The sequence below is a fragment of the Hyla sarda genome, chromosome 9, assembly GCF_029499605.1.
Source record: "Hyla sarda isolate aHylSar1 chromosome 9, aHylSar1.hap1, whole genome shotgun sequence".
Taxonomy (NCBI): domain Eukaryota; kingdom Metazoa; phylum Chordata; class Amphibia; order Anura; family Hylidae; genus Hyla; species Hyla sarda.
In genome coordinates, this window is record NC_079197.1 from 173790336 (window position 1) to 173806975 (window position 16640).

General features: G+C 43.4%; 2 protein-coding genes across 16 annotated transcripts in view; both read right to left on the reverse strand.

The window, feature by feature from the left end:
- PPP1R13L (protein phosphatase 1 regulatory subunit 13 like) overlaps positions 1-1350 on the reverse strand; it is a 64131-nt gene extending 62781 nt beyond the window's left edge. The window contains exon 1 of one of the 2 annotated variants that reach the window (XM_056540677.1): positions 1214-1350. The gene's annotated coding sequence lies outside the window, so the exon portion shown is untranslated. Of the gene's footprint in view, positions 1-1093; positions 1111-1213 lie in introns of those variants that run through there. The other variant, XM_056540679.1, reaches the window with a different exon arrangement.
- A 4912-nt stretch (positions 1351-6262) lies between these two features.
- LOC130291659 (HAUS augmin-like complex subunit 3) overlaps positions 6263-16640 on the reverse strand; it is a 29775-nt gene continuing 19397 nt past the window's right edge. For all 14 annotated transcript variants that reach the window (XM_056540691.1, XM_056540702.1, XM_056540688.1 and 11 more), the window contains 2 exons: positions 7416-7632; positions 6263-6524 (listed from right to left, as the gene is read on the reverse strand). In XM_056540691.1, the coding sequence (XP_056396666.1) occupies positions 6309-6524; positions 7416-7632 (433 nt within the window). In that variant the 3' untranslated portion in view covers positions 6263-6308. The remainder of the gene's footprint in view (positions 6525-7415; positions 7633-16640) is intronic.

The window sequence follows — 16640 nt, forward strand, 5'->3', positions numbered from 1 at the left end:
ATATCAGCAGTCACCCCCGTTCGGTCCCCGCCCGGCAGGGACCGAAATTCCCACGGACGGACGCGTACGTCCTTGATCCTTAACTACCAGGATGCTTAGACATACGTGTACGTCCATGGTCCTTAAGGGGTTAAGGCCGCTATGGAAGCATCCTGGGCCTCCATAACACCTCAGCAGTGCCACAGGCTGATCGCCCCCGCGCCGCAGTCATTTCTGCAATAGGATCCCGACCAAGTATTGAGTCCATAACTGAACATCATTATTTGACTTTTGACTTTTTTTGTATTAAAAACACTTTTCTTTTATTGGTCGGATGAAATATGCTAATTTTGGGGAGATAGGAATTTTGGGTTTTCCTGAGCTGTAGGCCAAAATCATGAGTATTAAAACAATAAGAACCCCGAAATATTTCAGTTGGTGTGAAATGAATCTAAAATATATGAAAGTTTAATTTTTATCATTACATTATGGAAAATAATGAACTTTACCACAATATGCAATTTTTTTTTAGAAGAACCTGTATATATAGTAATAATCCAACTTTTTTGCAGAGCATTCCCCTATATGACACATCTCTGCAGAGCATTACCCCACATGACCCTTCTCTGCAGAGCATTCCACCACATGACCCTTCTCTGCAGAGCATTCCCCCACATGACACCTCTCTGCAGAGCATTACCCCACATGACACCTCTCTGCAGTGCATTCCACCTAATTACATCTCTGCAGAGCATTCTACCACATGACACATCTCTGCAGAGCATTTCCCACATGACACATCTCTGCAGAGCATTTCCCACATGACACATCTCTGCAGAGCATTTCCCACATGACACATCTCTGCAGAGCATTTCCCACATGACACTTTTCTGCACAGCATTCCCCCATGTTACCTCTTTGCAGATCATTTCGCATCACACTTTTCTGCAGAGCATTCCCACACGACACCTCCCTGCAGAGCATTCCACCTAATTACATCGCTGCAGTGCATTCCACCACGACACCTCTCTGCAGAGCATTCTACCACATGACACATCTCTGCAGATCATTTCCCACATGACACATTTCTGCAGAGCATTCCCCCATATGTTACCTCTTTGCAGAGCATTTCGCACATTACACTTTTCTGCAGAGCATTCCACCACATGTCCCTTCCCTGCAGAGCATCCCCCCTTTACACGTCCTCTCTCTGTATTGCTCGGGGGCTCCTCACCTGCCGCAGAACCTCTTCTCTCCGAGACTTTCCTCTTCTTTCCTTCTCTCTCGTTACTTGGTGAAGCCCCGCCCCCACATTCCAGGACACGCAGGTATGTCTGTGGCCACAGGTGGGGCCGCCGCGCGGAATGCCGGGACTGGTAGTTCTACCCCCTGCCCCGCCCCCTCAGTGCTGAGGGAGAAGAGATAGCAGCGAACTACAAATCCCGGTGTACCCTGCGCCCCACAGAACAATCCAGCTCCCGACAGCTCCGGGGTCAGACACGGTCCGGCGTCTTCATGTGGAGCTGAGTCTGTGACCCTGCCCGGTGTCACCAGAAATACCGAGATCAAGTATCCCGGTATAACCCCTTCATAACCGGACAAATATTATTCTATTATTTTTTGTTTTATGCGGGACCAACTATACTTTATGATGACGTCATTTACCATAAAATCTACCCTAAAAAAATTATTTGTGGGGCTAAAATAAAAAACTGAAAATATAAATAAATAAAAAAACAACGCATTTCTGCAACTTTTTTTTTTTTTTTGGGGGGGGGGGGGGGGGGGTCCTTTCTACGCAGTGCACTTTTCGGTAAAACTGGCACAATCTCTTTATTCTGTGGACCGTACCATACGGGGTCATGAACGTTATCATTTCATAGTTCGGACGTTTATGCACGTGCCGATTCCTGATAATATATTTATTAATTATTTAGTTTAACACTTTTTGGGGTAAAATAGGAAAAAGGGTTGATTTAAATTTGTAAAGGAGGAGGGGCTTACAAAATTTTTTATAATTATTAATAATATATATATATATATTTTTTTTTACTATTATTTTTAGAAGTTTTGTGTCTATTTATAGCAATCCTTGGATTGCTAATACAGTTCAGTGCTATGCATAGGCGTAGCGCCGATCAGTGTTCTCTGCAATCTACTTCTCTGGTCTGCTGGCAGGCAAAACCAGGGAAGAACCCCCCAGGAGGGCAGCGCAGGCAGGTAAATGGACCTCTGTCCACCATCTTGTCTGATCTGAACCCCACGGTCGTGCTGCGGGTGATCGTATCAGCCATCGGGACCGCCGCATTAAAGGACAAGTATCATGTAAAAAAAAAAAATAAAATGTATCCCCCATCCAAAGGATAGGGGATACATTTTAGATCGCGGGGGTCTGAGCGCTGGGCCCCCCGCGATCTCCTATTTAGAGCCCCGGCTCTCCTATACAGCGGCGCGTCACGACCCCTCCATATAGCTCTATGGGGGAGCCGAATCTTTGAGTGGGGGTCGTGACGCGCCGCTGTATAGGAGAGCCGGGGCTTTAAACAGGATATCGCGGGGGGGCCCAGCGCTCGGACCCCCCGCGATCTAAAACTTATCCCCTATCCTTCCTTTAATATTGAGCACAGCATCTGAGGGGTTAATGATAGACATTCAGCACAATCGCTGATGTCCGCCATTACTGGCGGGGTCCCGTCGTGCATGAGGAAAGCGCAGCTCCTGCAGTCGCTTCTCGTACAGGAAGTAAATGTACCGGTGCTTTCCAAACAGTGTGCCTCCAGCTGTTGCAAAACTACAACTCCCAGCATGCCCGGACAGCCGAAGGCTGTCCGGGTATGCTGGGACTTGTAGTTTTGCAACAGCTGGAGACACACTGAGAAAACACTGCTTTAGACACCGTAATCATCATTGATCGTGGCTTGCAAAGGGTTAATGGCGGGTGTCTGACTACGGATGAAGCAAGCGCCGATCTTGCATACGCTTTATAGTCACTTAATGCTCCAGAGCGCACATGTGCGCCAATGTCATCTAGGGGGTTAAAAAAAAAAAAGTAATATTGTTTTTTTTTTATTTATATATATTTTTTAAATAAATAATGTTTAAAATTGTCATTTTCAGACCCTTATAATTTTAATTTTTTCGTATATGTGGCTGCACGAGTTTTAATTGGTGCCATTTTTGTTTTGATCGCTTTTTTTATAAATTTTTTTTGTATGGTATATGAATTGACCAAGTGACATGGACAGAGGTGGCAGCAGAGATCACTGTGGTCAGACTGGAAAGAACTACACAACTTCCTGTGGAGCATACAGCAGCTGATAAGTACTGGAAGGATTAAGATTTTTTATATAGAAGTGTGGTGGCCCAGTACGGGGCATTAGACACCGACGATCACTTACCTGTCCTCGGGCCTCCGGCGCGTCCTCTTCGGGATCCCCTGCATCGTCGGCGCTCTCCATCTTCGTCGCCTCGCACGCCGTCCCGTCAACCAATAGGAGCGGCGTGTTTAGCGACGTGATGGCGGCGACAGAGAGCGAGGATGCCCGGGGAAGCAGAGGCCTTGCCGGAGCTTCGGGGACACCCCGGGGACGCTGCGACAGCGATGGAAGGCGACATCCAGGGCAGCGGTGATGGTCCGGGGCGGCGGGGACACGTGAGTATAACCTCCAATACCAGTGGTCTTCAACCTGCGGACCTCCAGATGTTGCAAAACTACAACACCCAGCATGCCCAGACAGCCAACGGCTGTCTGGGCATGCTGGGTGTTGTAGTTTTGCAACATCTGGAGGTCCGCAGGTTGAAGACCACTGTCCTATACTTTACATTGCATGGATCCCTCAACATACGATGGTTTCAACAAACGATGGTCCATTTGGAACGGATTACCATCATATGTTGAGGGACCACTGTAGATTCTGTAACCGATCTTCCACCTTCTGCTTGACGTACTTGTCTGTGGATGGTTGTAGATCATGTTCTCCAAGATGGATCATTTTGTCCCCTACCAGATCTGTCCTCTGCTGCTCGTCTGGCCAATCCCTTTATAGAACACATCTTTCTTCTGTATGACCATGGGCTGCAGTTTACCTTGCAATTCTGGAGGGTGCTTTTCCGGTTTCTCAAGGTGGAGAGATTTTTCTTCATTAATCTAATGGGCAGGTAGAACATGTGAAGCAGGTTCTGGAGAATTATCTATGCCATTTCTTCTCCTCTCGATATGATAACTGGGTACAGCTATTTCAGTCTTAGTTTCCCATGCTGGTTTTCTACTGGATCGTCTTTGTTCTACATGTGGTGTCCCGGTACAGGACCTTGTCCTGTCCCTTTCTAAAGTCCCCTCTAGAGATGAGCGAACTTTTGATTCGTCACGAACTTCTCGGCTCGGCAGTTGATGACTTTTCCTGCGTAAATTAGTTCAGCCTTCAGGTGCTCCGGTGGGCTGGAAAAGGTGGATACAGTCCTAGGAAAGAGTCTCCTAGGACTGTATCCACCTTTTCCAGCCCACCGGAGCACTGGAAAGCTGAACTAATTTATGCAGGAAAAGTCAGCAACTGCCGAGCCGAGAAGTTCGTGATGAATCGAATTTACTGTAAGTTCGCTCATCTCTAGTCCCCTCAGCTAGAGTCCCTCCATTCCACAGGGCTCTCCTGCAGGGCTTGCCCCTTGGTTGCCTCATAGAAATGTATTTCTGTATAGTTTACAAATGTAAAAGGACCTACCTAGGTCACGTGATATATTATAATGGTTATATATTTAGGACCTTCCGGGGTCATGTGATAATGTCATGTGATATACCCAGAGTTCTCTGGGTTCAGGACTTACAGGCTTTACAGCCAATGGGATTAGTCCAGCCCCCCTTGTATATAAGGGGCTGTAGCCACTAAATTCTCTCTCTTGGTTCCTGCTCTTGTTCCTGCACTCTCTTGCTCTTTGTTCCGGACTATCAAGCAAGCACATTCAGCATATCTCAATTCATCTCAACTAGGCCAAAGCCTAAAGAACCAACAGCCACTAAAACCGTGAGTTATAAAGCTCTGTTTCCTAAATCCTTGTGACTACTACTCAACTCATACAATTAGTAGCACAGTGGCCTGCTTAAAGCTAAAGACTATTGGTCCCAGCAAAGCCTGCGAGGAACCTGCTTCCCGGTTACCTCAGGAGAGACTGTACGTTTATAAAGACTGTTTGCATAAGAAGTTCAGTAAAAGTTCCAGTTATCTCATAAATTCTGCTGTGGACATTCCGTTCATTATCCTGCTGTTTTTGGGCCAGTTAGCGGCAGGGTCTTCTATACCAAGCAAACCTCACCCTGGCGTCACGACAAACCAAGGGTTAATACCACCAGATCCTACAACATTAAAGGGGTACTCCACTGGAAAAAATTTTTTTAAATCAACTGGTGCCAGAAAGTTAAAACAGATTTGTAAATTACTACTATTTAAAAATCTTATACCTTCCAGTACTTATCAGCTGCAGTATTCTCCACAGGAAGTTCTTTTCTTTTTGAATTTACTTTCTGTCTGACCACAGTGCTCTCTGCTGACACCTCTGTCCATTTTAAAAACTGTCCAGAATACAAGCAAGTCCCCCATAGAAACAGTTCCTAAAATGGACAGAGGTGTCAGCAGAGAGCACTGTGGTCAGACAGAAAGAAATTAAAAAAGAAAAGAACTTCCTGTGGAGCATATAGCAGCTTATAAGAACTGGAATATTTAAGATTTTTAAATAGAAGTAATTTACAAATATGTTTAACTTTCTGGCACCAGTTGATTTAAAAAATGTTTTCCAGTGGAGTGCCCCTTTAAGCCTCAGCCTCTGCCTTCTTCCTGGTGCCGGGGCCCAATACGCCCGAAGCGGGACAACATGGCGGCCAGCAATTTGCAGATCTGCAGTCTGACGCGTCGACCTCCAGCACCAGGAAGAGGATGGCAGTGGAGGCCAAAGCAGCAAGACAGGAGGCACCGGGGGAGCAGCGAGAGGTAAGTAAAGGTTTTTTTTTTTTTTTGTATTTCGTTATTCCTGCTGCAGCCTGGGCAGGATTTTGAAAAAAGTTGAACGCCGGAGCACCCCTTTAGTATAACACCACCATGCAAGTTTCTTTTTTTCCCTAAAACAACAACTATGCTGTATTAAAATAAAACAAAAATAAACTTATTTAGAACTCTCTCAGAAAAATAGTGGAACTTTGGAAATTGTAATGTCGGCAAATCTGTGATTTTACAAGGACTTTGTTGGAATTTTAAGAACATTTAGGAAAAAAAAAAACTCAATGGACACATGTGAATGCTGGGTTTATTATTTTAGTACAAAATACACAGTGGGGATCGGGTTCAGCAAAGGTCCTTGACCCGCTGCTCCACCTCCTGCACGATACTGGTCAGAAGACAGGGGTCCTGGTAGAAGAGGATGTACAGCTGCCTTTCTTGGTCCAGGTAAGATGTCTGGATGGCCTGCTTCTTACGGTCCAGATCCTGGTGACAATCCAGAAACCACTGGTTAAACTGAGAGACGCTGGATGAAAGGTTCTCCAGGGCGAGCGTCAGGTTCTAAAGGGGGGGGGGGGGAAGCAAAAAAAAAAAAAAAACAATCATGTACTTTTAACCCCATAAGGCAGTGTTCCCCAACCAGGTTGCCTCCAGCTGTTGCAAAACTACAATATATATATATATATATATAATATAAAATTTAGAGGTCTGGAGACACCGTGGAGAACGTTCTGCTGCCTGCAACATCCTCAAACATGACTGGTTTGGCGGTGGGTCAGTAATGGTGTGGTGTGGCATTTCTTTGGGGGGCCGCACAGCCCTCCATGTGCTTGCCAGAGGTAGCCTGACTGCCATTAGGTTCTGAGATGAGATCCTCAGACCCCTTGTGAGACCATATGCTGGTACGGTTGGGTTCCTCCTAATACAAGACAATGCTAGACCTCATGTGGCTGGAGTGTGTCAGCAGTTCCTACAAGAGGAAGGCATTGATGCTATGGACTGGCCGCCCGTTCCCCTGAATCCGATTGAGCACATCTGGGACGTCTCGCTCCATCCACCACAGACTGTCCAGGAGTTGGCGGATGCTTTAGTCCAAGTCTGGGAGGACATCCCTCAGGAGACCATCCTCCACCTCATCAGGACCATGCCCAGGTGTTGTAGGGAGGTCATACGGGCACATGGAGGCCACATACGCTACTGAGCCTCATTGTGACTTGTATTAAGTTGGATCAGCCTGTAGTGGGGTTTTCCACTGTGATTTTGAGGGTGACTCCATATCCAGACCTCCAGGGGTTAATACATTTGATTTCCATTGATAATTTTTGTGTGATTTTGTTGTCAGCGAATTCAACTATGTAAAGAGGAAAGTATTTCATACGATTAGTTCATTCAGATCTAGGATGTGTTATCTTCGTGTTCCCTTTATTTTTTTTGAGCAGTGTATATACTGACCGGGTCTCTCAGCTGCAGGTTCCGTGTTCCACGGCTCAAGGCCTGGTGAAGTTCTTCACAGTCCTGTTCTAGACCCGCAGTTTGTGGTAGGGAACCGTGAAAGACGCTGCTCAGTGACGCCAACTCCTGCACAAGAGATGACGCCTGGCGCTGTAAAGCTTCATACTTTGGGAACAGTTCCTTTTGCCTTGATGGGTTTTCCAGCATCGCTGCGAGCCTTGGGGGATGGGAAGGAGAAAAGTCAGACTATTAAGTCAGCAAAATAAAGAGCTGCATGAATAATAGTAGAATAATACATAAAGAAGATCCACGCATTATTACAAAAGCAGTCGCGATGCTACAAATTTTTTTGCTCCATCTACAAATTCCAAGACCAACATATGGCTGAAAGTGACGCTGGTCCAAAGGCCCCTCTGGCACATAAGATGATGCAAGTATCATGACAGGAACAATTTAAAAAGTGGAATTGGGGGGGGGGGGTGTAATGCTGGCATTGACCCTCATGGAGCACCGATAATTGTTTTGTTGAAGGCTTCTTTGGATCTACCTGAACAATCCACTTCATAAGAAACCAGAAAGAGACAGGAACACTTAGGGAAATACTTTAGAGCTTTATAATAGCAAACACCCTCAAAGGAACAAATGAGCCTAAGTGAACTAAAAGAGTCATTAAAGGGGTACTCCAAAGGATAGGGGATAACATGCCTGATCGCGGGGGTCCCGCCGCTGGGGACCCCCGTGATCTTGCACGCAGCACCCAGTTAGAATCAGTCCCCCGAGCGTGTTCGCGCCGGGTCTGATTTCTGGCGATCACGGGGACAGAACATTGTGACATCACTGCTCTGCCCCCGTGTGACGTTACGCTCCGCCCCCTCAATGCCAGCCTATGGGAGGGGGCGTGACAGTTGTCATGTTGTCCCCGTGATCGCCAGTAAACAGACCCGGAGCTAACACGCTCCGGGGACTGATTCTAACGGGGTTCTGCGTGCAAGATCACGGGGGTCCCCAGCGGCGGGACCCCCACGATCAGGCATCTTATCCCCTATCGTTTGGATAGGGGATAAGATGTCTTAGCGCCGGAGTTCCCCTTTAATAGAACAAATCGGAAGCCTTTTTCATACCTCTCAGGGCACTAAGGCCCATTCTCACGGGATCGGGCAGTTTGGAGACAGATGAAAATGTAAATTTGCATAATAAATAATCAACACAATGCGAGGTGAATAAAAGAATGTAAAAGTTTCATGGCTGCCCCAGAGGACCAGGACACCGACCAGCAAACAACAATAGAATTACAAGTGTCGTTCATACTGGTAATAAACTGCAAGTCAGGTCTATGAATATAAGTCGGTCAGAGGCCTTGGAGCTGTGATGGTCTATAGCTCCGGCCGCCTTTTGGTCAGATGTCGCCCCGTCTTCATAAACAAATATTTTTTTGCACATATCCCTCATGACCAGGAGTTTTTACATTTTCAAAGGCAATAAAGTGCTGGACACCAAAGGTTGGGGAACAAAGAATGCATACTGGAAGGATCTATCGAGAAACTACAGGGGGAATATTCTGTCTGCAACCAATAAAAACAATCTTTAAAGGGGTACTCCCTTGGAAAACACTTCTAAAATCAACTGGCGGCAGAAAGTTAAATAGATTTGTAAATTACTTCTATTTAAAAATCTTAATCCTTCCAGTACTTATCAGCTGCTGTATGCTCCAGAGGAAGTTCATTTCTTTTTGAATTTCCTTTCTGTCTGACCACAGTGCTCTCTGCTGATACCTCTGTCCATTTTAGGAACTGTCCGGAGCAGGATAGGTTTGCTATGGGGATTTGCCCCTACTCTGGACAGTTCCTAAAATGGACAGAGGTGTCACCAGAGAGCACTGTAGTCAGACAGAAAGGAAAGTCAGAAAGAAAAGAACTTAATCTGGAACATACAGCAGCTGATAAGTACCGGAAGGGTAATATTTTTAAATAGAAGTAATTTACAAATCTTAATATGTAGAAATAGAAAAAAAGGGTGGGCACTGCTAGAGAACCACTATGCAGGTGCAGCAATCAATATATACGGGTGTCAGGCTGGTATATGGTGCTGGACAATAATAGAGACAGTCTTTCATATATAGTAGAACGAAGATAGAAAAATGTCCGCACTCACCAAGCCGTATCAAATGATTTGCTTTATTGGATTCTTCAGATATCCATGAAAAAGCATAAGACAAAAACACCCGAGTGCAGGGAGGGGGAGCAGCTCCGAACAGGGAGACTAGGAGCAGCTGTCAGGAACAACAGCACCGTTTCGCGTTATTCACGCTTCTTCCGGTTCCTGGTTCTCTGGAATACCTCACAGGTATATATTGGAGAGGGGGAGGGGAATTGTGCACCCGTCACCAATATACTAAAATCCTATAAAAGTGAAAATAATCTACTTAAGGTAAAAACAGAGATGACAGCATTATATCTTGTGTATAAAAAATACCTATAGTTTGAAGATGTTAATTAATTTTATAAAAACGAACTTAGGTCGTTTCGGTCATTTAGACCCATTGGCCCTAGAGCTTTTAATTTTATTATCCACCTAGCTTCACTTTGAATGAGTTTTAGGTGTCTATCTATACCTTGCGGTTGTATAGGAATGTGTTCTATGCCCGAAAATTTCATGCATTCTGATTTACCTGCGTGTACTTCTTCTATGTGTGTAATTAAACGTGTTGCTCCTATTTTGGATTTAAGGGAATAAATATGTTCCCTGAATCTTGTATTTAAATTTCTTTTAGTCTGACCTATGTAATAGTGTCCACAAGGACACGTTATACAGTAGACTATAAATTGTGATTTACAAGAAATGAACTGATTAACATTAATAGTATGTCCTCCTAACTGAAAAGATTTCTTTTTTAACATAAATGTACAGAATTTGCAATGTCCACATGGAAAATTTCCATTAGGTGCTTGTTTATTTAGCCAATTTGACTTATTTGTAGTTTCCTTTGCATTTTTTTTGATTGCATCTGATATTGTTTTATTTTTGCGGAAGGTAACAATTGGTTTATTTTTTGCTATTTCTGCTACAAGTGGATCTTGTTCAAGCATATACCAATTTGACCATATTGATTTTTTGATTGCAATATTCATGGGGCTATTTTCAAAAGAAAAAATAAATTTTTTTGAATTGGAATTACCGTATTTTTTCTTTTTTAATTTAGTTGGAATTAATAATTCTTATTAAGAATTATTAATTCCAAATAAATTAAAAAAGAAAAAATACGGTAATTCCAATTCAAAAAAATTTATTTTTTCTTTTGAAAATAGCCCCATGAATATTGCAATCAAAAAATCAATATGGTCAAATTGGTATATGCTTGAACAAGATCCACTTGTAGCAGAAATAGCAAAAAATAAACCAATTGTTACCTTCCGCAAAAATAAAACAATATCAGATGCAATCAAAAAAAATGCAAAGGAAACTACAAATAAGTCAAATTGGCTAAATAAACAAGCACCTAATGGAAATTTTCCATGTGGACATTGCAAATTCTGTACATTTATGTTAAAAAAGAAATCTTTTCAGTTAGGAGGACATACTATTAATGTTAATCAGTTCATTTCTTGTAAAATTGGGAATTTTCCTATCCATTGTGACGGAAAATTTGGATTTTAATAAAGACAAAACGCGAGTATTATGCTTATATGACTTCTTTACTGACACAGCAGCAACCATATATTGTATATAATAAAAGAAAAAACGTTTTACATATGTAATGCATATAACCATGAAACCTAGGACGTAACCTAGTATGCTATATGGATCATCCAATCAGTCCACAGCCCAGGTAATAAAGGTAATCCACACACAGGTATCTTCCTCTTCTTTGCTGTGAACTGGATAATCTGTAGAAGAACTAACTTAGACACGAAAGATAGAACTGAAGACGATGAACATGAAAACTTCTGAAAACAACGAGGGAACGAAGTTCGGAGGCGTTGAAGACGTAGTCTCATCAAATCCACCATACGAAGAGGTTGCAGATGAAGAATACTGATGGGTTATTGTTGCACTATCGGAAATAAAGAACAAAATAGTTATAGGGATGGGTGTATTACAAAAAGGGAGGGATAATACTCGCGTTTTGTCTTTATTAAAATCCAAATTTTCCGTCACAATGGATAGGAAAATTCCCAATTTTAAGGCAAGACAAAACGCTCCTATTATGCTAGTTTAAAGCTAGATATAAAATACAATCATGTGTCTAAAAACATAAAATATGCATGATAATAACATTATAATAATACCATAGAAACATGAGATTCGGGTCTGAAATAAAAAGTTTTAAAAGTAGACTCGGAGGACCAATTGGCAGCTTTTAGTAAATCTGAAAGGGATGCTCCTGATTGAAAAATTTTTGTAGATACTGCTCCCCTAGTAGAATGAGCACCAAATTTGGTGATGTCAATACCCGCCATTTGCATGGTCTGTCTAACCCATCTAGCAAGTGTGGTTGAGGTAACTGGAGCGTGGGGTTTACAAAAAGAGATAAGTAATTGAGATGAAGAAGAAAGTCTAAGAGATTCCGTTTTAGATTCGTAAGAGTGCAGACAACGGACAACGCATAGTTTATCTTGATATGGAAAAGAGGGGTAGAATACAGATTGAAGGTTGGTTTTTGTACGACGAAAAATAGAGAAAAGAACCCCTTGAGGAGTAAATTGTCTACGTGTTATGTCTAAAGCACGAACGTCGGAAATGCGTTTGATTGAGATAAGGCAAAGGAGAACTGTTAATTTGAAAGATAGGAGTTTAAGAGAAAGAGAATCATTATCCTCCCAGGTGGTGAACATTTGTAGGATAAGATTGACATCCCAAGTTGTTGAATATTTGGGTAAAGGTGGACGTCTGAATCGAATACCCTTAAGTAATTGGCATACTAAAGGATGTTTGCCAATAGGGATGGAGTCAATAGGCGGGTGATTTGATGAGATAGCAGAACGGTAGAGATTTATCGTTCTGTAAGCTTTACCCTCATCAAATGAAAAAGAAAGAAAATTCAAGATATTGGGAATAGATGCATGTAAGGGATCCACATCCCGTTGATTGCACCAACGAATCCATAATCCCCAGGCTGATCTGTAAGCCTTTCTGGTACCCGGGGCCCAGGCATCTGATAATATGTCTCTAGTTGATTGAGAAAATTGGAAGTCAGGTCTGTTTGGCCTGATATCAACCAGAGGTAGTTGGTTGGATAAGATCAAAGGATGAAAGTTCCCTTGAGGGTCTAGGAGAAGATGAGGGAAAGCTGGTAGAAGACGAGGAAAGTCGATGAGGAGACTTAAAATTTGAGGATACCAGGATTGAGTTGGCCATAGAGGTGTAACTAACACCAGGGTGATTTTCTGAATCAAAACTTGAAATAGAACCCGAGGGATAAGGTTGAAAGGTGGAAAGGCGTAGAGGATCTTCCTCGGCCAAGATTGAAGGAAAGCGTCCACTCCCAGCGCTTCTGGGTCCGGACGCCAACTGAAAAATTGAGGAAGTTGGGTATTGAGTCGTGATGCAAAGAGATCCAGATGTAAAGGACCCCATAAAGAATTGATCCTCTGAAAGACTGGGGGATGAAGTCTCCAGTCGCTGTTGTCTGTAAGATAACGAGAATACCAGTCCGCTATGGAATTGGAAATCCCTGGTATATATTCTGCCTTCAGGACAATATTTTTGTCCAAGCAGAAATGCCAAAAATCTTTGACAAAATCTGCAAGCATTTTGGAATTCGTGCCTCCCAGATGATTGATGTATTGGACAGCAGATATGTTGTCCATCCGAAGGAGGATGCAACAATTTGAGGAATTCTTTGCAAAGCTCTTTAAAGCAAAGAAACCTGCCAGGAGTTCCAGGCAATTTATGTGTAGAGTAGATTCCGAGGGAGACCATTTCCCTCCGGTCGAAAGAGGTCCACAATGAGCGCCCCATCCAGAAAGACTCGCATCGGATTCTATGATTAAATCCGGATTTGGATGGAAGATCGCTTTTCCGTTCCAGGATTCTATGTGGACGAGCCACCAGAGAAGTTCCTCTCTGGCTTCGGAAGATAGACGGATGTCGTCTGAATAATCCAGCCCCTCTCTTAGATGGTGAATTTTCAACCGTTGAAGAGCTCTGTAATGGAGGGGGGCTGGAAATATAGCTTGAATGGAAGCAGCCAGAAGACCCACTATGCGGGCTATCGTTCTCAGGGAGATCAAGTCCTTGCGAAGAACTTGACGAATCTCCTTCCTGATAGTCTTTAATTTCCTGGATGGAAGACTTAAGGTAGTTGATTGGGTGTTGATCAGAAAACCCAGAAATTCGATTTCTTGTGATGGGATAAGAACTGATTTTTCGAAGTTTATGAGGAAACCCAAATGGGTTAAGAGAGATATAGTCCAATCCGTGTGAAGAGATAGAAGTTCCTTGGATTGAGCCATAAGAAGAATGTCGTCGAGGTATATTATAAGGCGAACCCCGCGACCTCTGAGTAATGCAATCACCGGTTTGAGAAGTTTTGTGAAGCACCAAGGTGCTGATGATAGGCCGAATGGGAGGCAAGTGAACTGCCACCTTTGGTTGTTCCATAGGAACTGAAGGAAAATTTGGGATGAAGGATGGATTGGAACCGTAAGGTAAGCGTCCTTCAGATCTATTTTGGCGAGCCAATCGTCTTTCATTAAAATATCTCTTAGGAGGTGAATTCCCTCCATCTTGAAATGACGATATACAACCAGGTTGTTGAGGGATTTCAGATTGATGACCGGTCTGTGACCGCCATATTTCTTTTTGACTAAAAAGAGATTGCTGAGATAACCTGTAGAATGATAGGGGATTGGAGTGATTGCGCTTTTTGAGAGGAGATCTTTGATTTCTAGATCTATGAGTTCTTTGTCTGTCATGGAGAATTGGATCGGGTGAGGGAGAGACATTTGAATTGGGGGCAAAACAAATTCTATTTGATAACCCCTGACTGTGTTTAGAATCCAGGAGTCTGATGTAATCATACTCCAATTTGTTAAAAAATGTAGGAGTCTCCCTCCTAATGGGATATGAAGGGAAGAACACTGGACATGTCTTACCTGAAGATGGTCTGGATCGTTGGTAACCCCGTTGTCCTCGTGCGCGCCAAGGTCTGCCCCTGTATGGGAAGAATGGTGTCGGGGTGGGTGTAGTGAAGGAGGGTTGTGGTGGGTTATATGTGGTTCTATATTGGGGTCTATACTGAGTTGAGCGGCTGGAAGAGCGGCCCCTGCCTCTTCCAGCCTTTCCAAAAATCTTCTGAGAGAAGACCTTCTTCATAGAGACCTGTGCCTTACTTAAAGACGAAAACAGGCCCACGTATTTGTTCATTTCTTTTATGAACTCGTCTCCAAAGAGTAATCCTTTAGTAGGATTAGGTGGCTCCGTAGAGGCCAAATTGGTCTATTAGAATAGACCTCTTTCTCTCTGTAGAGAGAGCGGCATTGGCATTGCCGAATAAGCATATGGCTCTTTGAGCCCATCCCTTCAGAGTTTCGGTATCCACCGAAGTATTTGAGTTAGAAGCCAGTTCTGCCAAATTGAGAATTTTGGTTAATGGACCTAGCAGGTCCATAAGTTTGTCCTGGCAAGCCTTGAAGCTGCGGTCGATCCCTTTCTTTGGATTCTTTCCCGTCTTAAATAAAAATTTATTGAGTAAAGGGTCCAACTCAGGGGTGGCCGAAGAATTATGCGGGAGAGATGGGCGGGGGCACTCTGACTTTAATTTGCTCCTAGAAGCCTTGTCCAGAGATTTAAATACCCACATAGCCAGATATTCAGCTACCTTAGGTTCAGGTAACCATTCCCCTGACCGAGGGTGATAAATCAATGAGGGATCGAAAAAGGGGTCATTAGAATCACCTGTTTTGGTGTCGTCCTGCAGAGCAGGGTCGTCATGGTCTGAGCCACCTTCCTCAGAGATATATAAAATATCGTCCACATCCTCAATGTCTGAGTGATCAGAATCTTCAGATGAGGACTCTCTAAAGGAGTCTGGTTTGGATCTAAAGTCCACTTTTTTCCCTTTAGAGGAGTGAGCCTCTTCTAGGGTGGAAGAAGTATTATCTGACTGGTTAATTCCCCTTATAGGGACGGAGTCATTTGCCTGTGATTTGGAGGGGGCATGAGATTCTAAAGTGTATCTAGTAGGTTTGGAATAAGGATCAACAGACAAATGTTTTCTCTTTGATTTGGACTTTCCAGGTCCTTTAAAGCCCTTAGCCAGTTCAGAGACTGATTCTTTGGGCGACCAGTATTGGTCAGATGGAGTTTGGGGTGGTAAATCTGAGGGGTTTTGAAGGGTGGCACTTGCCAAAACCAGGTTCATGGATTTTGTGATTGTGTCTTGTAAGGTGACAATCGCTGCTTGAACCGATTTGGACACAGATGCGTCCACCATTGCTTGAATACGATCCTGTGAAGGATCAGATACAGTTTTATTTTCCTCAGACATGTTGAGAATAAAGAGAATGTAGGTATACAATGAGAGAAATATACTGTGAGAAAGGGTGAAGGAAAAAACAATAATGTTGAATAATATCCACCAGTATATTAATTAATTAAATAAATAATTATCAAGCAGTTGTAAATTGAGAAAAAAAAAATTTAATTAACTAATATATACGTATGCCCATATGTATATATACCTATATACAAACCTACACACATACATACATATATACACTTGTATTTATGGCAAAGTCAATTGGTTATGGAGGGGTAATACGCTGAGGAAAAAGTTTTTTCCCCCAGCTTGTAATATATATTACAGCCACTAGATGGCAGTCTAACACAGTAGGTGAGAAACTAGAAAGAAATTTTTTAAAATGGAAAGTGAAAAGGATACAAAGTATAATGGCGAACAGTTGTGAGGTAACAATGTAACGCTAAGTCACTGTGCGCTGCTACTCGCTCCGTCGCTCTGAGGAGAATGACGGAAATCTCGTTCACCCTGACAGGAGATCACCTCACTGCCGGGTATCGCGAGATTTCGCGAGAGACGCGCTCGAGCGGCACCTAAGATGGCGGCGGCTATGCGAAGAATAGGAAAGGCGCAAGCCGAGGGAACGAACAGGGGACAAAGCCGGGATGAAGGTGACCAGATGTAGAGAACGGGGGTTAGTGGAAAAACCCCCAGCGGTAAGTATATGTATCAATTTAGAAGAAGGCTAATGCTGAAACATTATACTG